Here is a 26,591-nt window from a genome sequence, read left to right on the forward strand (position 1 = left end):
AAAGGCATGGTTATAGTTTAATTAGCCAGTGATTAATGTATGTGCAGATTTATTTTCTGGGCTGACCCTGGATGCCTAAATTCCTAAACAAAACAAACTGCATTACATGGATGGAAACAACACCTAAAACTTCAAATTAGAATGGTTGTAATACATAAGTGCGTTGACAATGAAAAGTACTGTAACCGCTTAAATATCTATAGGTAAATGGTATGTCAGCTTAGGGCCAAGTATTTCTGAAATTAAAATGATTGGTCCTCTTGAGCTAGAAGGTGACAGTCAAGGAAGAACACTAACGTAAAGAATCCAAGCATGAAATTCAGAAAGATCTCTAACAGCAGTTATCTGAGGGAAACTGGACATTTTCTGTTATCTCTACATACCAAGTTGTATGGTCTTCTATTGCATACACACTGGAGTTAGATTAATGAAATCATTTTGTTTCAATTGCAATACACTTTTAACTGTGATCCCAACTCTTCTATTTACTTTAGCTGAGCACTGGGAGCTAAGTTACTGCAAGAATATGCATTAAATCAGCTGTGTTCAGTTAAATATTCAGCATGCTCAGAAGAGTGAAATTGAAATTTGGGTCTCTGTGACAGCCATGAAGCATTACAGCGTGCCCTCACTCATGAGTGCATCCAAATCCAATATCTAAACAGAGATACTGCAGTGAGAGTGTGAGGCCACTTACTCAAAGAATAAAAAAAAATGTCATGCAGGATATAAATCCAATTATAACAACAACAATAAATTGCTCTGGAACAAATCTGAGTCCACAGGTTAATTGGTGTAAAGAAAATGAAAGGGAAAAGGCTGTATTTGCAATAAAACAATTGTCGTAAGATTGGAAAATAAGTAAGCAAGATCCAGGATGATGTCGAAATGCTTGAAAATATGCAGTAAAATTTTTCAGTGTCTTGCATACCATTAATTGTCCATTGGGAAGGATATTAGCTTAGGGCTGGAAAGAACTGTGCACTATCAGCCTCCAGCTTTTTGTGTATTTTTAATAATGAGTGAATAAATTGGGGTTGATAAGATCTTAACTGGCTGCTGTGAGGATACTTTAAAAACCATACAGTATGCAATAATATGATAATGAATCTTTGTGCAACAGATATGTCATAGTGATGGCATTTTTGGTCCTTGCTAATGTAGGATTTTTATGGCTAATATGTAAAGACACAAAAAAATATTAAAGCTACCAATAATAGTAATACTAAACCATGCCTGTAATTTCCCTGCAATTATAATTCAAAAAAGTTGCAATTTTCTATTTTAAAGTTGCCCTAGAAACTTTCAGTTTAATTGGAAAACAACTTCTGATAATGGAACTTCTCTCTGCTCTCTTGAGACCCCAGCTGCAGGGCTACGCTCAGCTCTGGGGCCCCCAGCATAAGGAGGACATGGACCTGTTGGAGCGGGTCCAGAGGAGGCCACGAGGATGATCAGAGGGCTGGGGCACCTCTCCCATGGAGACAGGCTTCAGCCTGGAGAAGAGAAGGCTCCAGGGAGGCTAAAGGGTGACTACAGAAAGGCTGGGGAGGGACTCCTGTCAGGGAGTGAGGCAAGGGGGAATGGTGTTGAGCTGAAAAAGGACAGATTTAGATTAGATATTAGGAAGAAATTCTTTACTATGTGGGTGGTGAGGCCTGGCCCAGGCTGCCCAGAGCAGCTGTGGCTGCCCCATCCCTGGCAGTGCCCAAGGCCAGGCTGGATGGGGCTGGTGGGAGGGGGCCCTGGCCAGGGCAGGGGGCTGAAGCCAGGGGGTCTTTGAGGCCACTTCCAACCAAAGCCATTCAATGATTTTATGATTCCAAAATCCAAGTGAGGCTATTTCTTTTGAATGCCTAAAAAGCTTCTGTAGGCTTCATTTCCTGCTTATAATGAATATGCGTATCTAAAGTAAAAAATGTTTTTAAGAAATGAAATTATTCATGAGAAAGGTTTCCATTTTCTACTACTACTAAAATATAAATGGATTCACAATTATGTGTAACATAATTAGAGCTGAGATTCTGTTTAATGTTAACTTTTGCAGTAATCCTGGCTCTATCATGCTCTGGCAATGCTCACAGATCCAAGCACATTTTGAAGACTTCATTTCTAATCGGTGGCATTGAACTGACAAACTGCACAGTTATTCTGATCTTATTTAAAAGCTGCTGGCATCCCGTTTACCCTTACAGAGCACATGGTTCTGCAGGAAAGCCAAGGTATAGATTCTCAGCAGTAGTCACACTGAGAAGCACATGGCAGGTTTACTTGAGCAGAGGTACTGGATTATAAACCTTAAAAATGTTTCATGTAGCTCTCAGGAGTTTTTTGTTTGTTTGTTTTTTGTTTACTTTTCTGCTGCACATAAGCCCACTATTATCGTAATGGTTTAATATGGAAATAGATCAGTATCTCCTGAAAGCCTGGTGAATACAGGAAGTTTTTTGTTTGTTTGTTTTCATCTATGCCTTAAGACAGTCCGTATCTTAAAAAAGTAGAGCTCCTTGTGAAAAGTGATGTTAATCTTTTTTTCAAAATCTTGTAAATTGTAAGCATTTGCTTTACCTACCTCAGTCATTCCTAATACATCCCAAGAGTTCTGTATATAAGAAAATTGTTTTTGATGATATAGGGAGGTAGTATAGTGAGAACTGACAAATCCATAGTAAAGCAAAATGTCTCCTACCGTTTTAGCTGTGGAGTTATTATTATGGTCACTCTCCATAAAAAATGACCAATTTAAGTTTCATTAAGCCATTAGCAACCATAGTAGTAGTATTTTTTAAACATTAGTCATTAACTGGAGAGTCAGACATGACAAAGCTGGAAGGAACATGTTTAAAGTTCATATCTCTATGTCAATGTTGCACCAAGTACATCTAATAATCTGAATAATAAATATGAGAAGAAAATAAAATTGAATGGGTGAAGCATAAAAAGGGGAGATTATTAGATCAAGTTCTACTTCCCTTTTAATGTTTTTAAAGCAAATACTTTAATTGCTTTTGGTTTCCTAGTTGAATAAAAAGTTTGATTTACGGAAAACAATACAGTGGGAAGATTTCCATTCAGTTTGTTAGGCATGATAGACTAAGTTCACTGGCATTTGTGTCTGACCATAATGTGATCCATTAGATTTCATTTGCCAAAATGTCACATTATTAACATCCTCTTCTCAAAACTAGCACTTGTTCTTGGACTCTGCAAAAGATTCCCCCTTGTCATTAGCACTGTTTTGGATATTGGCCAGAAAAGGTTTCACTGTAAGACTATGCTATTTCTTACTGTCTACCAACCTCTGCTCCAAAGAGACTCCATTAACCTCACAGAAACACATCCTGGGGTCTCTCTTGAACATAGTCACCAACCTGCCGGAGTAAATAGCTGCATGTTCCAAGGTCTAATGTATTTCAAAGATCAGTAATGAATTTCCTGATACTCATGTGCTACATCTAGCATTCTCATAGCACAACGAAATATTCCTAGAATTAGATTTTTTTTTTTTTTCCTCATTGGGTGCAAGAAAATAACTGTATTAAAAAATAAGGTATTTCATTTCCAAATAAGAACACTGCTATATAATATACATTCACTGTTACATTGTGACAACACTGCAGTGAAGTATGAGTTTGCAAACATAATAATCATGCAAGCTGTGAGCCACTTTTCTAGCCTTAAAACATGTAATGTGTAGTACTTACATTTACAATAGGTTCAAAAATATGGATGGCTTAATTACAGCTTTAAATAATGAAATTGCTTTATCATATTGACAATAAAAGCACCTAAAAATCCTGTTTATTCCTCTAACTGCAGCATGTCTTTTTGTTGTCATGTTGCAACTTCAACGTGTCTTAGTAAGTCAGATCCATAGTTTGTTCCCAATGAAATAATTCTATTATAATGTATCTTGTTGCTAAATTGCATCAAGCAAGCACGTCAGTTCGGTAACACTTGATGACTAGTTAGCATGCTGTGTTTATTTTCTTAACTGTGCAACTAGAAAGCTGCTCAGTTACCTTTTTTTTTTTTTTTTTAATGCAGTTGCTCATCAAGTGATTAATAATATGCATTTCTAGGCTTTGATATTACCAAAAGTCTATCCAGATGTGGAAAGTAAATCAATGGAAAATCAATACTATTCTTGCTGAACTGGGGACATCCAGAAACCACGTCACCAAGGTTTGAATGAACAGCTCATGCACATAGATAAACGACTTCATTGATAACACACACTATTTATCTCCTAAGCTGCATTTCTAAGGATAAAGATTTTGGTCCCAACTTTGTGAAATGCTTCAGCTTCCCCTGAGTGATCAAAAGTCCACCTGCTTTACTTGAAAGATAAACCACTCAGCAGTCCTAGCAAATTACCCATGTAACAAATCTTGCTCATAAGCAATTTTTTCAAAAAAGTTGTGCATGTTTTCTACAAACTCTGTTGGTATAACTGATAAATCTCAGACAGAGTGAAATACAAATATTAAAAATAACCCTGAAATAAGAAAACAAATGTGACAATTCACCTTCACATGCCATTCAATATGTAACTTAGGAATTTTTGTTCTAGATTTCCTTTTCAGGAGTTATTGGACAACTGTAGAATACCAGGCAATTTAACTGAGTCTTTAATCCATCTTGTTTAGGTGTATTAAAAAGTCTGTATTGATATTTTTGTTACACAAGAAATTAAGTTTATTTGGGGGCCTTGCCATGGTGAGCTTTAAGAGACTAATATTTTGCATTATTTCATGGTGCTACAGACAATTTTAAATTCTTTTAAATTCCATACCAAATTTCTTCCTTTTTTTTTTCCCTCTTTTTTATTTGATCAAAAAATGTGTGTTTCACAGTCTAAGTGGCTTGCTGTTTGCAACAGTTCTTCTGCCTTCCCTAGGAAATAAGCATAACTATGTATGTGAATATGTAGTTTCTCATGTAATAAGGGCTGAAAGGCAACGCATAATAGGTATCTCTTTCAGAAGAGCTGGCCTATCTCATCTTAAGTCTCTGGAAAGAGTAGTCCAGTATGAATACGCTTGAAAATCATATTCCATGGTAATAAAACTATTATGGTACATAAAAATTAGAAAAATCACAAAACGTAGAATACAAATATGTAGAAACACATCCCAATAATCTAAAGTAAATGCAAATAGTTAGATTATAGAGTATTTTCTGCAAGCAGTTCAGTTTCTTCTTAACGGTCATAGAAGATTTCCAGAGGCACACTGCATTTCACATTAGGCTGAACTATAGAAATCAGAAGTTCACTAAACTAGGTCAATTTACAGGGAATATTTCAAAGCTTGGTCAAAGGAATATTTGTGCGTCATAAAGCAAGTTCTTGCCAGTCACCGTGTTTTGTTTTTCAAGATTTTGTTGTTAGAAATGATATTTCAGTTGCATTAAAATATATCTTAAAAAAGCTTCTTTAAATTGGAATCTCAAAGAATATTTCAGCATTTATCAGTACTGCTGACTCATCCTTGTGCTAGTAAAGGCTGTTTTCAAATAAGATGCTGAATTAAAAAAATAACAAAGTAGCATTTAAAGATGGAAAATGGTAAATAAGCTGTATCAGATAAGACAGGGCTAAAATGTAAAACACGTGGGGTGCTCTGAATGCTGCAGCAGCATTTTGAGTCCCGGAACGATTTCATCACAGTTACAGGATTAGCATGATTCATGTATCATTTATCTCTTACTGGCTTTGTAGGATGTAAGTTTGGTGTTTTGTAATTTTCCTTCTGTAGTCTTATCAAGGATGTATGCATAGATTAGTGCAGCTCTGCATATCAATTTGTAAAGAAGTGGTTAAAAGCATGTGGAATTCTTCTGAACACCAAATAAAAATGGACAACTAAACTCTGCAATAAAAAAAGTTAATTTTCAATGGGGCACCATGTTGAAAAGTATCAGACTGACAAGCCTGAGGTCCTTTACATATAGGTGAAGAACAGTGCATAGTGATGGAAATGTTTGTGTCTTCCTATCTCCGCAGTGTACCCTTAACCCTCTGGGCTTGAGAAGACTATGTACTTTCCATAAATATTCACTTATTTTCTTTCTCTCTGAGCCCATCAGTAAAGAGTACACTTAGGGCTCTCATAATGTGAATGATCATCGCAGAACTAGATGCATGCAGCTAACCAATTTTGAAAAATCCAACACTTAAGAACAGCTTTCACTCATAACTGCTGTAATTTAATGGGAACAGCTAATTTTACTAAGACAAGCTACAGGTACCAAATTCTTTTCATTTTGCCCTCTAAACATAGAATTTACATTTCCTCAAAAATCAGCTACTGCTCTATCGTACTGTAGCTTATTTTAAAAAGTAAATGGAAATGAAGTGCTTGACTGCACAACAGTGCTTTCTACAGGTAGAAGACCCCATTATGTGTAGTCAGTCAACTGGTTAAATGCAAATGGAACCTTGCCTTGCTCCTTCAGCATCTATGTGCATACAGAGATAGAATGCATCATATTCAGATTTACCTAAATAACTTGCTTTCTCTAGTTCTATTATGGAAGCAATTGTATGAGGCTTTTCCACTGCAAGCAATTTTGGATTATTCAAAGCAATTTATCTCATCTTAAAAAAGAAACAGTATCTTTCTGTATCTGTACCTTTTGCTGATTTAGAGTGACTCCAGACCATGAAGTTCAGTCCCTATTTTTAAGGGGATCGATACCAATTTTGCCTGTGGGCTGGAAGACTATCTTCAGGGTGGTAACATGGGTATAAAACAGAATTCCCCATTGTGAATAAGAATAAATGCATAAAAACATGCATTTCTGGCTAAGAGGCTTTCCCATGCTCAAAGAAATGTTCCCATTCTGCTGATTTCAGGAAAGGAAAAAAAATCTCTTGACTTGACTGTCCTCAGTATCAGCACGAGAAATGTAATATCCAAGGCGAACAGAGTGTGAAATACACTGCACATTGGCCTATGTAATGTTATGTTTTCCACTGTCACCAAAGGCTTGAATGCCATGGTTCATTATTCAAACTATTATTTGGTTTTAGTCCCGTGAGGGTTAGAGAAAACTGTTTAAACAGATAGAAATTGAGGGACAAAGTTCTCACTCTGTTGACCACAAATACAGAACACATGAAAACTGTCGTTTATTGCAGAAGTTTGATGACCAGAAGAGTTTTTGCTGAGGATGACGATGAGGGGAAGGAGCACTAATTCAAACTTTCGTGATAGAGCTGTTAACAGAGTTCCCTGAAGTGCTTTCAGAAATATTTTTGCATTGACAGGAAGAGAAGTGAGAAGACTTCATTTGTTTTGTTTGTTTTTTACATCTCTAGGGAGAAATTCTGCCATTGTTAAAATTATTCCTTCACTAATTTCAACAGAACTCAATTTCTAATATACGTAATCCATTATAAACTGATCTCTTTTGCAGTTCTGGTATACTTGCATAAAATAATTTAACCGAGGCCAGACAGAGCACCAGTGGCTGAAAGGAAATGTGATTAGCGATGTGAGTTAAGAAGCTGATCAACTCCCTGGTATCCAAGGGTACTTTTGTGTTGTCAAGAACTCTGAAACCTCTGTCCCTAACCAGAACTATACCATATGCAGTTATTTCCTGTGTGCAAGAGATAGCTGTACAATATGTCCATTTTATCAAAAAGAAACCCAATAGCAGAGATCCCTAAAATCACTCATCACAGCTTTCTACAAAGAAAAAAATATATCACCAAGGACACTTTTTATATTTCATGTGTTATTCTTAGATGGCCCTAACTTACACCTACTTAAATAATTCACTTAAAAATATACATATATTCCTACTGATCTGAGAAAATTAGGTGATGATTTAGGTGTCTTTTACTGACTTTGTTGACAGCTTTTTGTAATAGGTACTCAGGTTTGAACAATCTTATTATAATTAAGCATGAGAAAAGAAATGATAAAAATGTTGACAAACACCCCATGATACTCCATTTAAACATATGCATGGTAAATTTAGAAAAAAGGTCATGATTCTGATTACTGAAAAATAGGATTACATGCACTTCCAAGGACATGGGAGTGAGTAAAAGTGAACCACCTCTAACTGAGCATCTATAGCAGTTGCTTGGGAAAACCATGCAGTTGTTTTTTTTTTCTTACCATCCAGCATGCATTTTTACTTAACACTGAGTTTTTGCATGGCTTTTTTTTTCCACACCTTTCTTTCCAAATTATAACTAATGCACTCTCACAACTAAAAAGACAGATATGATTAGTTTCCAAAAGGATGAAAGTGGGAAAAAAATCAATTTATTTTTGATATCCCCAACTCCTCTCCCATTTCTTATAAATTACAAGGACACTTTCAGTTTAAAGTCTGTTAACTCTGCTTATTAGAAATTTTTGCAGGTATACTTATATCTTAGCAGTTCAATCCTAAAGGGACATATGCACAGGGTTATGGCACTTTCAGGTCATGCATGCTTAGCACAATAAGCAAAGAACTAGTTAAGTAAAGTAAAGTCCATTCAGTTTAATGTAACAAGTAGGGCTAAATACCCTGAAAGCCATACTGAAAATAAATCTTTCGATCTATGAACTGATTTAAATACATGATTTTTCCAGAGCTAACTCCGCAGACACTACTTTGTGAAGGTTTGAGATACTTGTATACATCACACTTACCGCTGTATCATGAGGCACTGCTCAGGTGTATCTATAAAATGTTACATGACACTTTGTGTTTGGCTAAGAATTGAGTCTGCAACTAAGCTGTGTGCTACGCTTACGCACCACAATACTGCGATCTAAAGAATTAAATTAAATTTGGAATGCTAATAAAGTCACATTCTTGGTCAGTGCCTTGAAATAATAAGTAGTCTTGGGGGCGAGGTAGAGCCAATGCAGCTCGTATTATAAATTTTACTACTCTGCTGTAACAATGATAAATGATTTCACTAGTTTATGCTTCACCAGATCCAAGGTCACCAGATTCCTCTCAGCATAAGCAAGCTATGGATTGTTGTCACAATCATAAAGTGAGCTCAGAAATAAGTTACTCTGCCACATTTCATAGTACTGTGGCTATGCTTTGTACCAGCCATTGAACTATCACAGTTATATATTCAACTTGGTCTATAGCATTGCATATCACAGTGCATTGCAGATGGTGAGAAACTGAGCAATGGTTAAATACAGCTTAATTCCCATACTTTTCTTCAAAAAACAAGGAACCTGAAGATTTGCCACTACAGAATAAACACTTCTAAAGGTGAGATTTCCAGAGGTATTGCAGAATCTAAATATGCAAAAAATCAATTGCTAGGATTTTCAGAAGTGTATAGAGCACTTCATCTACTTGCCCTGGCTTCTTTTCTTATTGAGATCAAGAAGTTTGTACTGGAAAGTTAATTCCTTTTTGATACACATTGTAAATTACCCAGTGCTTTCAGGGGAAGACCACTGTACCTAGACAGACAGAAGTTGACATAAATAATTTTACTACTCTGAAGTGAAGTTCAGACTAGCTTGTTTTCAAAACCATACAAGTTCCTTAATAGCCCGTTATTCATATATTTTACAATTCCTGTTAAATTACCATATAAGGCCAGATAGAGAAGCACTAAGAGGAGATAAAGGAGCAGTCTTTACCAAGTCCATTTATTATGACAAAATTCACAGCAGTACCACCATGACCATACAAATTAATCATTATGAAAGTCTGGTCACCCAACCCATAACAAACTTTATTCATACTTTAATCTTACATTTTTTTCTCAGCTGGAAAGAGTAGTTGAAAATATACTGTGGAAATCAATTGGCAGTATCTGAATGAAATAAGATGAAATGAAATGAATAACGTGACCTAATAAATCTTTTGTATCTATCTCTAGCTTCTGTCATCTAGGAGCTTTCAATAATAAGAAGATTTCTCCCTTCAGTGCCCAACTGCAACTCAACTTTTCTGTAGTGCTACAGTTTGAAAGCTTATTTTAGTGTACACAAATGACAGACAATGAAATACACAGTTTGGAATCACACAGTAGAAATGAAAAAAGGTAATGTGTCAAGTGCTACTTGGGACTACTTTAGTATACGCTCTTGCTGAGATATCTTCAGCATAATAACTTCCCTGCAGAAATGTACCTCAAGAGTATGACTGTGAAACTATCTCCAAGGAGTTATTCAGTCATCCTTAGTTAGAATCTTTAGATTCCTCTAGGATTTATATCACAAACAATGTGTTCTATCAGCAGATATTTGGGACTCTACTTAACTTCAGCTGAAGATCCAAGAAGATTCTAGTGAAACTGTCTTAGGTTTATTGATTTAAATCAAAATCTGTAGAATTGCCCAAGGCATTCTTTTTTCCTTGTTGGAGAAAAAATAGCACTTCTACTTAACTACACACACTCTTACTTAACATGTTGTTTTGAAACAATGTACCTTCAAACTCATACAGATTTCCCAAATCAAAACAACAACAACAACAACAAAAAACAAACAAACAAACAAACAAACAAAAAAAACATAAAGAAGGAGATACTTTTGGTAAGCATCACTGTCTGAAAGAAAGTAAGGCTGTCAAAATATAAATATAAAAAGCATGTATTGCTCATCAATAACATCAATGTTACTCAAATTCCAAGCACACAGAAAAATCTCTATATGAAAAAATAGTTCAGGATATATTTTCTTTATGTGATAAAGAAAAAAATAATTGGAAAGATATAAGATTAAGCTAATAATTGGAAAGTAAGATAATAATTGGAAAGATATAAGATAAGATTTCTGTAATTTCCGATTTATGCCATTTAAAAAAAGTATGGAAATCATACGGAGAAAGTAGAGTGTGAATAAAGTAATTGTAGATGGTAATAGAGATGAAAAAGTTCTTTCACACAGTCAAATACATCCCCTGTCAATGGAAAATTGCCCTTGACAGTACATTTTCCAGTGTTTTGTCATGGCTAAGTTACAAGTGTTATATACAAATTCCAATTACTGAGAGGACACTGTTACTCGCCCATTCTGAGGCTATAGAAGAGAAGCTGATTGCATTTAGCTTTCCAAAGTCAAAACACTTTACATAAACTTTGTAGTACCATTGAATATTTTAGATGTTTAGTACACAGCCAATTGAAATATAAATCTATCTTCAGCACTTAGAATGGTATTTTCTGAGGTTACATTGGTCGCTCAAGACTGGTAATCTGAAATATGTTCTAATTTAAATTTAACCCTTTCTAGACACTTTAAGATTTCATATCATGTACAGCAGAAACCGGTTCCAAATTAGTTAATGGAAATGAAAAGCAAGCACTACAATCATTATATGGTTTTATCATTGCATTCATCTGATAATCAGGACAAAGGTGGTAATTTATATGCATTTTGAAGTTAAATTAGGAAAGTTACCATTCCTATATCTACATCTTTGATATTACAGTTTGGGCCCAAAGACACAAAGAAACTCGCTTTGAGAAAATAACTACTTTGGATGCAAGAGGAAATATTTCATCAAATGATCCTTATCCTGTTTAAAATTAATAAATCTTTGAAAGACAACTCTTATCTCTTTAATAATAATTTCCTTGCAACATACTCTTAATAATAAGGAGAAATTACATACAGCACAGTAGATGAAAGTAAAAATCTACAGATTAGACTTAAAATATATTACAAATGGCTTCCTGTATGTCAGCATACTCTTTATTGTAAAGGCTCCTATCATTTCCTTTGTGCTGATACAGCCATTTTTTTAATGATAAATTGAAAGCTTTTAGGGAACTGTATGCAATGTCATGATTCTAGGTTCTCCATTGCCAATGGATATAAACCTCTATGTACTGTTAAAATGACTCAGATGAAAAACCTACTATATTAAACAACTCAACTAAGTTAACTAATTTATCTCTTTCTGTGGATCCCAATAAAGAATCACAACAGTCAGAATTTGCAACTTAACTGAAATAGACTTCTGATTCCTCAAAATAATTATGCCAGTATTTGGGTTGATCTCTATGATTTCTAAAGCAGATGAAGGGAAAGATTAGGTATGGGTGTGTTATAGATAAGAACAGTTACCTGATCCAGTTTCCAATGGAACTCCGCAGGGCGAAATGTGTCAGCCTGATCAAAGTCTTTACGCAACAGAAACACTAATCGGCAGTTGTGCACATACAAGGCATAGTGATGTCGGTTCATCTCTGAAAGGAGGGAACAAGATCAGCACTCTGAACTATCATCAATACTTTTGTTTAGGTGAATATGCTTCAAAGCAATATACACCCAAAGGACAAAAAAAACAACCAGTCCCCATCAACAGTCCTCTCAATAAGCTGTCAAATCACCAACCAATTCTCAGTATGGCACCAAATCCAGCTCATTATTTGTTTTTCAAACATTCTTTAACTGAGAAGAAATGGTAATATTCTACCAACTTTGTTATGCCCTTTGTCAAACATTTTGTCAATAGACACTCACCTGTCTTGTCTGAGTTGCAGAGAATAGTCTCTTTCTCAGCTCTTAATCCTGGGCTAGGTCCATGTTTCATCCACAGAGTTATGGTGAATTGATCAGTTAAATTCTTTGGGACTATTCCATCTGGAATTTTGGCTCCTTGCTTTCCATCAAATTTAAAAATTATGTCATTGTTATCCATGAGAAGCCCAGCTGTCCAATTAGTTGTTGCACTGGGAGATGGTAACAGGTCAATGGCACCTGAGGATGCTCCTGCAAATGATACATAATGAGAACACAATGTGAAACTAATAAAAGAGCTGTTCAAATGAATTTAGTATAGGCACAGGGCCTGATTCATGCATTCCTCTTTAGATTATTTTCACTTCCCAAACAGTCCTACTACTTTCACTCTCAAATCACATACATGCTATCTAGTAGCCAGTAAAACAATTCCATAAGAGCTTGGTAGACTACATGTATTGCACAGAAACTGTAAAAATATTTTAAAGTTACTTCCTTAGAAATTTCTCATTATTTTATAAAATCCATTAATGTCATATCTTCAGTTCTTCTGAGAAGTGCTAAGACTAAAACCAAGATCTCTACATCCGGATAAGGAGAGTTCATATCTTCTCTCTCTGACAGCATGGAGATATATAGTATACGGAGATGATGTGTTGCCAAATTCAGTAGAGTGGGGATGAATGTAGAATATATATCCTAATGTCTAGTAGTCAGCCATATATAATGTTGGTATGAATATTAGTGCATACAGAGTATTCACCCTAAAACCGAAAATATCACTCTAATTCTGGCTTCTGTCAGGTACATGATGGTTGTAACTCCATGTGTTCTTGCCTAATGATAGATATAAGACATGTGCTCCTCACAACTCAGATTAGCTCCCCTACGGAAAGTAAATTACATGTATGAACAAGTGGTCCACAGCTACACTCATTTATTTGTTAAGGACCTGGGAGTGATAGTTGATAGTCGGCTGAATATGAGCCAGAACTGTGCTCAGGTGGCCAAGAAGGCCAATGGCATCCTGGCTTGTATAAGAAGCAGTGTGGCCAGCAGGGCTAGGGAGGTGATCGTCCCCCTGTACTCGGCTCTGGTGAGGCCGCACCTCGAGTACTGTGTTCAGTTTTGGGCCCCTCACTACAAGAAGGACATCGAGGTGCTGGAGCGAGTCCAGAGAAGGGCGACGAAGCTGGTGAGGGGCCTGGAGAACAAGTCCTACGAGGAGTGGCTGAGGGAGCTGGGCTTGTTCAGCCTGGAGAAAAGGAGGCTCAGAGGTGACCTTATTGCTCTCTACAGGTACCTTAAAGGAGGCTGTAGCGAGGTGGGGGTTGGTCTGTTCTCCCACGTGACAGGATGAGGGGGAATGGGCTTAAGTTGCACCAGGGGAGTTTTAGGTTGGATATTAGGAAGAACTTCTTTACCGAAAGGGTTGTTAGACATTGGAACAGGCTGCCCAGGGAAGTGGTGGAGTCACCATCCCTGGAAGTCTTTAAAAGACGTTTAGATGTAGAGCTTAGGGAAATGGTTTAGTGGGGACTGTTAGTGTTAGGTCAGAGGTTGGACTCGATGATCTTGAGGTCTCTTCCAACCTAGAAATTCTGTGATTCTGTGAAAATTAAATTGGGGGGCAGTTGGGGGGCAGGCAGGGGAGGAAGCCAAACAAACCAGAAATGGAAAACACTGTGGTGCCAAGATCTAATAGCACAGTACTTTAGAGCTCTGTATTTTTTTTATTATTTTTTTTTTTTTACAGCTTAACAACTGTCAGGCACTTTTTATAAACATGTAATCAGGTATCCAGAGCCTTTACTTAGCCTGTGAAAGATAGTATTTAGCAGAAAGTATGCTTGCCAGAGTAAAAACGATCTGTGTATTCTTGTTGATGCTTTGACAGGTAAAAATATGATGAAAAAACGCAAACTGAATTAAAAAATTCCATACTAGTATGAAATCTTAACCTCCCTCCAGTGTCCAAGGGAAGATCCCAACTCTCTGCAGGAGTGTAGAATGTTATGCCAAAAATGTTTTGGAAATGTATCCTATATATTTTTAAAAATATATTATAGTGATGATGTAAAAACAATCATATTCAGTAACTGCATTTCTTAGACAATAGTTCAAAACGTGTTCCTTTAAAATTAGGTTATTTTGAAGTGATAGTAATATCAAACCTAAACCCTCCACATTTAGAATTGAACACAAAGACAAATTTTAATTTTGAATAACACACCACAGTGCATTGCTTAATACACAGATCTTATCAATGGGAAAACACTGAACTTGATTTTATCCAAACAGCAAAACTTAGATAAACTTATTTTAAAAAATAATAATATAAAAAAAAAAAAAAGTAAAAATAAAATTACTTGCACGGGTGTGGTGGTTTTACAAGTAAAAGCATAATTCTCTCAAGGAATTCCTTTTGCATTCATTTTTAAAATATATATATATATATATTTAGTGAGATTTATTCTGAATATGTTTTGCAGTCCAAATTGAGTCTTTCATACATTCTTTATTTTTTATTATTGTTGGATGACAAGGTGAAAAAACGCTTCCTAAAATGCTCTGAGGCAAAATACTAATAGCTCCTTGACTTTAAAATGATTCAAGTGTAATTTAATCATTAAAACTGCCCATCTTTACTGTCAAAGTGACTACAAATCACTGGGTTATTGAAAAGCAGAGTTAAACCATCAGTCATATAAAAATATGAATTTTAATGCCTGTTGCTTAGCATCTGAATTCTCTTTATTTCCAACTGATAAATTAAGAAATGGGCATGGGATTTATAAACTGGATCCTTGATTATAGAGAGAATCTTGCATTTTATATGTAACTGATGAATGTGTGTCTGATCATTCAATTCTGCACTCTCTGCAATCATAAGATGATTCACTGATAGGAAAAAAAAAAAAAGTGCAGGGTTTTCTTCCTTCACAAAGAATTTATTTATCCAACCATTAGATACAATAAGGTCATTTCTGGAAGAAAACTTATTTCCAGAAATAATTTAACCTGCTTTCATAAGATAACCTCTTCTCTCTACAGTAAGGAAGGCAATAAATACCAAATACCAAAACATAAACTTGTCCTGATGCAATTCTATTGTAAAGTTCACTTTCATTTATAACCTTTTTATCGAACTCCTATTAACAGTTTCTACCTATGCTTCACTGTGAAGATATGGTAACCTTGGAGAAAAAAAATATTCTTTCATCAATGAGAACTCACCCCTCCCCCATTTATATATGCTTTCTACATCCTGTTTTCTCAAGTGCTTAATATTCTATTCCTTCACAGATATGCTAAGTTCAAATCATAAGTTCAGCAGTACTGTTAGACACTACATCAGCCCACCAGCTCACATGCAGGTTGAAAATATATTATGAGAATTCTGCTACTCTAATTCATATTTACCTCACTTTCCCAGTCTCCACAGGTAGTTGCTAATCATAAGTGCAAACTCCTTTCCCCTGGGATCGGCTCTCCATTTTAACAATTTGGGAACACTGGCTGAAAACTTTCATTTGCAAATTTATTTCTTAAAGATTAGTGTATTGATCTCATTATGTTTGAAACACTGTCTAGTGGTTATCAAAGCAAACATACATGTAAGCCAGACAGTCGAGCATCCCAAACCAAAAGCCACACAAGTAAATGGCAGGAAAAAAAATGCACATTTGCTATTACAGAACAGAAAGAAGCCATGAAAGATGTATTTTGGAGAAGAGGAGACAGAGTAGATTTCAAAAAGCAAAAGTATTTGACTTAATATATGTATGTTGCATATGTACATGCATAACCCTTAAAGTCATAAAAATACAGCAGTATCTTCAAGCATTTAATCTACCATTCAATATGAATTTGTATCTTTTAGACCAAGTTACCAAAAGCAGGAAAAGGCAATAAAATAATTAGGAAGCCTTTCTTCATCAGGACGCCTCTTTTCTGAAACTTATGTTTCTTAAATATTTTTCCTTGCATGATAGCCTGTAATGTGCCTTTATTTTTGTTTGCTTTTGTTCTGGCACAGTACCTAGCGGCAGAGCAGAAAGCAGAGTGAGGAAGACTACAACACAAGACAGAATACACAAGAATAGAGCACCAGTTAAATATCGACTATCCTTTGATTTTCATTGCTACCATCAAAAATGAACCAGCTGAGATAAATCTGTGTATTGCATGCTTCTAGCTCATAATTGGTTCTTTATGTGGAAAAATATTATTGTTATATTGACTGAAAGCCATTACATACCACATAGTTTCTGCAGAGATTTTTCTGAGTATGTTTCACGATCACAGCCCTTCCCAATGTAATTGGTCTGCAATTCAATGGTTGCATGTATTGAGGAAACTGGTCCATCACATGTTTCTAGATGAATGCTGGGAAACAAAGGTATGCTGCCAGAACCAGGCTTGTATTCAATACGTTTGTTCCAGTCTGGAAAAACACAAGAGATCCAAGAGTGATTAAAAAGGTGAAAAGAATACAATTTTAAATTACATAATGCTCTCAAAGTCCCTGGCTAAGATAAAAGTTAATTTTTTTGAACTTGGCGTCAGTGAGTTACTGTTCTAAAAAATTGTTTTTGCTCCTTTCTAGAAGAACATAAAGCTCAATTAAGTAATATCACTAAGTCATGCCAACACAGGCTACATATCCTGACATAACTGCTAATAGGTGTCAGTCTGGGTCTCCAACATCCATGTCCCCATGACAGCCTACAAGCTAGGTCTACTGAGAGAAAGCTGTTGGCTCCACTAGTTTGCTAAAATTTCATAGTTTTTTGATAAAGAAGAAATATTTCCAGTGACCTGGCTATATGCATAAGTCCTATTCGACTGCGTCCAAAAGCTAATATAACACATCTGTAATGCCACCTCTTGTCTTCAGATATCTTCTTAATTTTGTAAACTACATGTGACTGAAAGCTACAGATGAAAAGACTACCAGGCTTTCAGCCAGGTCTGGCTAATCTGTGTTTTTTCAGATGTCTTACAGCCCACAACATTCAAACAACCACCTGCCCTAGGCAGCTGCCTGGACATGGCATGCATGACGCTATGTTTCTCAACAGAAGCATTTAATTTTTAAATCCAACTAATTACAACCAGCTTCAGAGAAAACCCAAACAAATATCATCAGTTAAAACCATGAATTTCAGGTATCTTTCCTGTTCATGTTTTAGCTAACTGTAGCTAGCTTGCTATGAAATATATGAAATATAAATAAGAATGCTGCATCAAAACAGCGATATAAATAGTTAATTATTTTGAAGTCACAAAACTATATTCAGCTCTGTTACCTAATGTGTACATCTGTGTTAAAGTTTCTTTTTTTTTTTAGTCCTAGGTAAATGAGGACTCCATAAATGGAAATGTTCTAGGTTGTGGCAGTCGATGAAATCTCGTAAAGCAAATGTACAGAAACATTCTTTCTAAATACCACTGGAAGGAAAACTAATCATATAGATATATTTAGTAGGTGAAAGAGTTAACTGACTTCATTTTCAGAAAGTTTGTATTCAAAATTCAAAATTTTTTTCAGAAAGAGTGCTCTCTAAATACCCCATCATCTTAAACTGGATTAAAAATTTACAAAAACATCTAACAGTCCAGGCAAATGTTTTGAAATGAAGACCATTCTTAAGTCCAGAGTCCAGACAAAGAGGATGGGATGCTGATAGTCTGAATCTCAGAACTTGGACTCTCAGATTTTCTTTGTGATTTGTAATTCAAATGGTAATGACATCGCATTTTGTTCCCATGTGGAAGCTGAGACTTCACGGAGTATTACATGTAATTTTATTAAAATCTTTAGGGCATGTACATCATTGACTAAAAGACAGGTATGACTACTTCACTGCATGTGCATGCATCAACTGAGTTACTACATTAGTAGCAATTTTCAGATAATAATATTCCATATAAAATTAGATTTGATGTGCAGTATTGTATACATTTGTCCGTAATTGTCAAATTAAATGGTTCCCATAAAATTTCAAGTATCATATAAGGTACATCATTACAATAACAAATTTCTTTTTCCTATCTATTCCATAAACTTGAGGTTAACATTTTTCCAATCAAACAAGAGCAAATTTTTTTTCAAATACATAAGATAAAAATAATTTTCCATTTTGAACATATGCTAATGATATATGAATTATTGCTCTTAGTCTCTCATTCACTGTGTTAAAGCATTATAATCCTCTACCCAGAGAGAAAAACAGTGTCTTATATATACCTGAAACATTTCTGACTACCTCAGCAGCTTTCAGGTTTTCAGCCACTTTCTTGCTTCTCACAAATTAACTGACACTCAAGCAAAATATTCATTATTGTATGTGAGATATAACTGAATTATTAACTGTAACATATCTATTTGAAAATGCACACAACTGCAGTTATATGAAGAATGTCTTACATAAAATGTGCTATATAAAATGCCACTGCTGATAGGGAAGAATAACGGTAGACCTCTGTTTCTGCTGCATGAATTCTTGGACTAGAAGAGGCGTTTCATTTCACAGTATTACCTTTCTACTTGGCAGAAGTGATAATTTGTACCCAGAGATCATAAATCCTGAATATTCTAAACCACCTGCATTTTTCTCAGCTTTAAATTGTAAAATATCAGTTACACTTGAACTAATATCATTGTATATTGGTCCCTTGCAGCATTACAGACTAATCCTCATCCTAAATTCCACTTGCACTCCTTTTACTGGAGGAAATGGGCCTTCAGTGTGGATTTAGGAAGTCAGCCAAGGATTCCTCCTCCATGCAGAAGGCATTCCCAGGCAGGCACAGAGTTACAGTAGAATATAATATTTGCAATAAGCTGGACAGTCCATAAAGTAGTTATAGCTGTGCTACAAAAAAGTGCCTTATTTATACAGAATGTGTGCCCATAGCATTTCAGCCTTCCATAGTGTTGAAGCTGAGGCCAGCACTCTCTATATCTCACCACTAGTGAAGTCAGTAAGAAGCTGACAAATGCGTATTTGGAGGTGGGTAAAGGCTGATGTGAGGAGCAATATTGGTTTTATGTTGGAGTGAAACTTGCAGAGACTGCACCACATCTCTCCCAACACGTCAACCCAAATCTGATGGGCTCTTAAAGAACTTCCCATTCAGGGAATGTTGACAGTATTACGGTATTATTATGACCTAATATTTTATCTGCAAACATTTGTTGTGAGACAATAATATGTGATCTAAAGATGTGCTACTCATGGTATCTTTGTGCAGAGATTCTGAAAATGAACGTATTCTTCAGGATAATTTTTTTTTTTTTTTGACTACATAGTGCCAGCACTTCTCCCTTAGGTAATTCACAGAAGCTAACACCACAATGCTGCGGAAGCTCTTAGAGCCTTGTTAAGACCATATAAGCACTTTAAGGCTTTACTTTTTTATTTTATTTTATTTTATTTTATTTAGGCTTTGGTTTTTACTGCAATCTAAATATGCTGACTTGGATTTTATTTGTGGTAACATTAGTGGATTCTCAAAACATTGCATAGTCAGGTACCTACTATGAAGAAGAGAAAGGACTCATTGAAGTTTAACTTAAACTTTGGTTTGCCATTAATAACAGTTTATACATTCACGGACTTGATCTACTGGCATGAAACACAGGGCTGTTTCTCAAACTCTTGACATCTGGCACAGATTTTTCTAAAAAAAATTATCACCACCTAGTCAAGATATCAACATATGAAATGTGTTTCTTTTGTTCTTGTATGCACATTTCAACTGATGTATTGCAGACTTCCATAAGGAAAAATGTAAATGTATAGTTTGTGTGGGGCCATAACTCAGAAGCACAATGTATTGTTTTTTCTTTTCCAGTTTCAAACTGCTAGGCAATGCTTTGTACCTGAATTTCCACTTCAAAGTTTTTTTTTCTTCCTTTTTAGCAAAACAAACATAGATAACAGCTCCTGTGCAGTTTCTCTTGGACTGCATTTTCTCTGTATTTATATATACACATATACATGCATAGAAATATATATATACATATATAAAATGTGCCAATTTAAAAAATAAAATAAAAATAAAATAAAATAAATAAAAAAATCCAAGGATTTTATTTTCATATTTGGAAAAAAATGCAAAGACACACAAAGCAATCATCTTATCTGTCCTACTTCCTGATTAACCCTCCTCAAAACTTCTGAAAGAGGAAAATTTTTACTTGTAAAAACAGGAAATGTCAGCCTTGCAAAAGATTTTTCAAGAAATTCTGAATGCTGTTTCCTGACAAAGATTATGGGTGAACAAAATTGTGTTGAAGTTATTTTAATTTTAAATATATCATTAGCATTAAAACAGATCATCTGCTATGCTTTGTCATCTCAGAAGAAAAGTTAGAAAAAAGACCAATTGTGAATGCATGCCTGCCCCTTTCTTAAATAACTTCATTTCTGTGAAGATCCTGAACTACTAAACTAACCAGGTCTGTTCAGGCTAAGCAGTTTCCCATTCATGAAATCAATCATTATACATATGAGTGAATTTGGTAGGTTGTCATCTAGTTACTTGGCCAGAAATCAGCTAGTAAGCATCAGCAGAATACTATTTCCAGGATCCATCAATGTCACTGTGTTTTCATTCCCTGAAAACCATTTGCTAAGTTTTAAAGGGTCAGACAGTCAGACAGATAGAAAGAACTGCTTTCTCTCTTGGGGATAAAGTAGGCAGCTTTGCAAAGGCTGCCACAGCTCCTATAACTGCTTCCACACATATATTGTGCTAGGAAAGTTTGGAAGAAATTATGCCAAACCAAAGCAAGATTTAATTATCAGCTAGGACCATGCTTCTCATGCTAGAAAAATGACAAAACTTTCCAAGAGCTTCTTCAAGATAATCTGGTAGAAAAAGATGTGTTTAGAAGGAACTGAATTTTTTATTAATGGTATTTTCCTCTGTTTTAGCAAACATGTTTATATAATATATATATGTACATATATAAGAATAAATATATGAGTAAATATATACATACACTAGCATACATATGTATGAACACATAAAATATGTACAATTTTAACCAACACTGCAAAATAATATTTAAAGTTCTGTTACTCTATGACAGAATAATAAAAAAAATAATAAACAAATCTAGTTTTTACAGCTAATATACAAGCTAGCAACATATAAATGACCAGACCACTAAATCTGATGGCACATACAAATTTATGGATGTTAAATACAAGTGACCTGTTACAGAAATGATAATCAGAAAGCCTGACCTAGTTAAAGCCTCTCCATAGCTAAAGGAAGACAAACTAACTTCCATGGTGCTAAGGAACCATGGTTTGCTAAGACATTTGAGTACAGAACTCATAAGTGTAATAAACAACTAAATACACCTTATGTTTCTGCAACATGCTGATTTTTATTTTTTATTTTTAAACAAAGCGAGAAAGACAGAAATTTGAACTAGTGCAGGACAGTGGTAAATTTTTCTCTTGCAGGAGATAGTAAACCACAGTGAAATAACCGTTGTGTCTGAATGAGAGATACATGATACTGAATACACCGTTGAATGATAAAACAAAAAGTCCTAATGGTGGGGACTTGGCATAGCCAAATAATCATATGAGAAAGTAAATACAGGAAAAAACAGCAAAGGTTAAACAATTATTTGGTGTGAGATTGCATTTGAATAATAATAAGTATCTGCTGCAACAACCCAGGTATCGGGGCCCAAAGTCTACTAATAAGCCCTGATGAGCCTACATTAAGACTCACCTGGGGTTTCCACTAACACCCATGGGCCCAGGAGCTGACACAAAGTGCCAGTTCATTCTCAGGAACTTCTTCAGTGAACTGGTGTCACCACTAAAGAATGAGACATGGGAAAAGAGCTGATTCCACTAAGTTAACAGCATGCCCATAAAACACCAGTCTGATATAGCCAGGAAAAAAAAAAAAATAAAATCTGATTATATATCACAATGTTTTTCTAGGAAAAGGCCATGGTAAAATAAACATGAAAACCCCTATCTGGAATGTTCATGGAAGATGTATTTAGCTGTAATCTGTATATAGAATTAGCTGAGAAAAGATGTTTCCATCTTCAAAGTGAGATTGAAATAGATATGATGGCTTTCTCTGTGTATGTCTGGTAAGCAAATAGAGCAAGAAGAACAATATGATAGAAGTACTGCAAATGAGTATAAACCTATGTAAATTTTGAGCCCCCGAACTAGAGACACTCACTAATTCAGTTAATTTTCAAATGCCTGAAACAGATAAGACTGAGTATTCCACTAAATAGCGTGATTTAAGTTAACAGCTCAATATGTGCATTTCGTTATGATTACCCAGGTTTAAGGACATATGGCTAATGCATGCACAGCAGCTCCAAGACTTGAGTGGCATCAAGCAGTAGCTTTTATTCAAAAAAAAGGGCAAATATCTAATAAATATTAAGATGACAAAAGCATTGCATTTTAAACTGCTAGGTATGTGCACAACAAGAACAGGAGTAAATTTACATTTACTACAGAAAATATTTGTGTCTTTGAAATTGTTCCTAAGGACTAGGAATATTATTCTCGTGTATGGTTTCTGTACTTGACCAAACCCATCTCTTTCCCTCACAATAACCAATTGCTTTAGTAATCATCTTTCTCCTTGTTAAGAGCAAAAGCAGAGATGGTTTTGCTTTTTCTCCATAATTGGGTTTTACTAGAAAGCCCACATGAATACCGTTTTAAAAATCACTCACAGTGCCTTCTGAAAATATTATCTATGAAGTATGTGGATTCACAAGTGATCTAAGATCACTCCACTACTAAAAGAGAAGCAGCCCTTCTCTGAACAAAGAAGGAGACTACAGCAGGATAAGCAAGCTGTGAACTTTTCATGGTCTCTGAATGACTAGTCAACGTGAAAGAGGTGGTAGGAATGTGCCTTTTGGTGGTGGCAAAGCCCTACATCCCCTTAATGAGTCCTACATGCCTTAAAAAGGAATGGGCAATATCTTTATAAAAACATCTAACAAGAGTAGTTAATGTGTCAATTTATTAGGTAGATAAATACAAATTTTCAGCTTCCTTAGGACACCAACACCATTTTGGAATAGTCTGCTCAGAATGGCCAATGTGAGTTCGGGTCAGGTTTATTTCTAAAAGAGCTTGTAATTTACTGACAATGCCTGTGTGAGAATGGTTGTTGATGGTAGATTAATGCTCATCTTCATCAAGACTAAGGAAGTAGATGCTAGAATGCTGTGGTTTAATCTGGCTGGCAGCTAAGCACCACACAGCCCTTTGCTCACCCTCCTCCCTCCTTCCCTCTCCAGAATGGGGGAGAGAATCCGAAAAAAAATGAAAGCCTGTGGGTTGAGATAAAGACAGTTTATTAGGACAGAAAAGAAAGGAAAATAATAATGATAATAGTACTACTAATAATAGTGTGTACAAAACAAGTGATACACAATGCAATTGCTCACCACCTGCTGACCAATGCCCTACCTATTCGCAAGCAGCCAGTCTTTGCACCCCGGCCAGCCCCCTCCACACTAGTTGTTCAGCATGACACCTTGAATGCTATTAGAATTGTTCTCTGTCAAAGCGAAAATCATTTAAAGGATGGCACCCAGGCCTATTGAGTCTTATTTGCTCTGCTATACATTCTTGTCATATGGACTTGTCCTCTAGAAACAGGAATAATTTTGTATGTTGTTCTGCGTACACCAAGTCTTTGCTGTCTCACCCTTCTGCAGTAGAGGTTATCAGAAGAGTGTCTGTGATGGCACTGAAACTTCTAACATTTAATTTATTAGACCATCTCTATTCATGATATTCATGTGAAGAACTGCACAGTGTTTCAGATTACTAAAGCCAATAACTTTTAAGAACAGCCATTGTTATAAAAGTGAATTTCCAAGTATTTATTTGCTCAAGCTAACACTGAAGAACAAGAAAAAATCATATTTTGTCAAGTTTTATATTATAGCCAAAGGCTCAGAATATTTCTCTTCTGTCAAGCAAAACACTATTGTAGCTTTCCTAGTCATCTAGTCTTCAAATATATCATTATTGCAAAGATGATGGAGCATACCTGCTAGCTGTCTCTCTGGGGAGAGGTCACAGAGTGACAGACGCAGGGAAGTAAGAACACTGTAAGTGTAAGTACTCTCTAAGTACTGGAAATACTAAAGGTTTTGTTTATTTATTTATTTATTTATTTATTTATTTTTCTAGTGACAGGTAATTTTTACAGATACCGGTTCAAAGTGAAAACACCACAAGCTATGCAACTATCTTTACCTTTAAAAATAAGTAGGCATTAAAAATTCTCTAAAAGCAATGTATACATTTCTGTATACAAGTATTTCATTGCATCTTTCAAATTATAATTAATGATGTGATGATTAAGAACTAATGCCATATACCCAATAGTTTAGTTAAGGATCTTATACCCTGAGTAGGCAAGTACTGTCCACTTGCACTGTGTGTAATTCAACATGGAAACATGCCAGTGAAGTGAAGCAGGCATCTTTCTGACAGATAGAAAAGTACAATTCAACAAGCATGGAATAAGCCAGAGCAGAACCTATTTGATATTTATGCCCTGCCTACGATAAACTTTAAGACATCATAAAACTTTGCCAGACCAGTAGGAAGAAAGACTGTGCCAAATTGCCACAGAAGTAAAAAGTCCAAATTCAAGCACAATGAAAGCCCAAATTCAAGCAACTTTAGACAAGCTGCTTGAAACTTTATCATGGATTACATTTTTATTTTTTTTAAAGAGATGTTGCTCCCTGTTTGCTGTTTTTTTGTTGTTGTTGTTTGTTTCCTTCCCTTTTTTACTTTTTTAACCCAAACAAGATGAACAGTCTATTTTTCTATTATCACATAATAAAAATTACAACCTGGCAGCCCCTTATATTAAATACCTGAAAGTTTGTCTAACAAACAACCAACATACAGCTGACTTCTAGGAAAGTATAATTTTTGTATGCATAAAATAATAGTTCAATTCCAGCTTTTGCATTAAAGCCTTAAATGGCTTGCAAAGACTTCAGACAATTGAAAATAAACAAAGCATAATGAAAACGAAAAACCTGATGTGAGTTTGTTTGTATTACTTTCATTGGCAACCTGTTATCTATTTGTACCTGATGGGACCATCAATAACCATCTATACTATATTTGATGCTGGAACTATGAAGTAAGTATGACAATAGTGCGTAGTATAAATGTATCATTAATGAGGTCTCTTTGCAGAAATTATCCAGTTAATAAAATATTAAAGTGGAAATTATGTGGAAACTACAAATCAACAATTGCACCGATTCTAATACAAATTCCAACCTAGAATATATATTTCATTCATTTGCAATGACTCTATAAAGTAGGAACAGAACATTTCCATAGTGTAAAGATACTTTATTGGTTTTATAGCATAAGTCATGAGTTTTAGAACAATAAGATCTGTTTAAGATATGCAAATAAGTTGTGTGTATAAATATATATATATTTTTTAAATAAAAATGCTCTTCAAAATACTTGGGGGGTGGAGGCAGCTAATACATTCCTGAGTAACTAAAATATTTTAAATGAAGATTCTGAATATTAAATTATATTATAGATTTATGCCAGTGTGAAATCCTTTAGACAGGGGGGTGCCTTACTTTACAAAGAAAATGCTTTTTATTTTTTTTGTGTTTGTTCAACAAATTTGCCTTCATGTGTAACAACCGAACTGAATTTTTTCCTTCTCATTTGTTCTCTTTAAAAATTACAATTTTGAAGCTCAGGTTAGTCCCAGATAACATCTGCATCATAAACCCATCATAAGGGTTATATCAAGTTACTTTTTTTCTAATCCAGCCTTTGTTTTCATCTTAATTCCTTATAATTTGTGGTGTATCTGTCTTCTCAGCATATCACTAGTTGGGTTTTCACCATTTTAGACAGTAGACTGCAGCTTCTTAAAACCCCTTTAAAAAATAATAATAAAAAATATATAAATATATATATATATATACACCTACTGAAATTTCTCAATACAAAGACAGTAATCTGGATAAAACATGCCTTTCATACCTACTACTGGTTGAGCATGCCTTGACTCATGCATTTGTGCATGCATACAGAA

General features: G+C 35.2%; 1 protein-coding gene across 1 annotated transcript in view; it reads right to left on the bottom strand.

Moving 5' to 3' along the window:
• The window catches only part of CLSTN2 (calsyntenin 2), a 276,895-nt gene that overhangs the window by 44,529 nt on the left and 205,775 nt on the right, over window positions 1–26,591 (bottom strand). Inside the window, exons 7-9 of the mRNA XM_032193232.1 lie at window positions 16,723–16,908; window positions 12,462–12,710; window positions 12,063–12,184 (exon numbers count right to left, since the gene is read on the bottom strand). Coding sequence (XP_032049123.1) covers window positions 12,063–12,184; window positions 12,462–12,710; window positions 16,723–16,908 — 557 coding nt within the window. The remainder of the gene's footprint in view (window positions 1–12,062; window positions 12,185–12,461; window positions 12,711–16,722; window positions 16,909–26,591) is intronic.

Source organism: Aythya fuligula, chromosome 9 (assembly GCF_009819795.1).
Source record: "Aythya fuligula isolate bAytFul2 chromosome 9, bAytFul2.pri, whole genome shotgun sequence".
NCBI lineage: Eukaryota > Metazoa > Chordata > Aves > Anseriformes > Anatidae > Aythya > Aythya fuligula.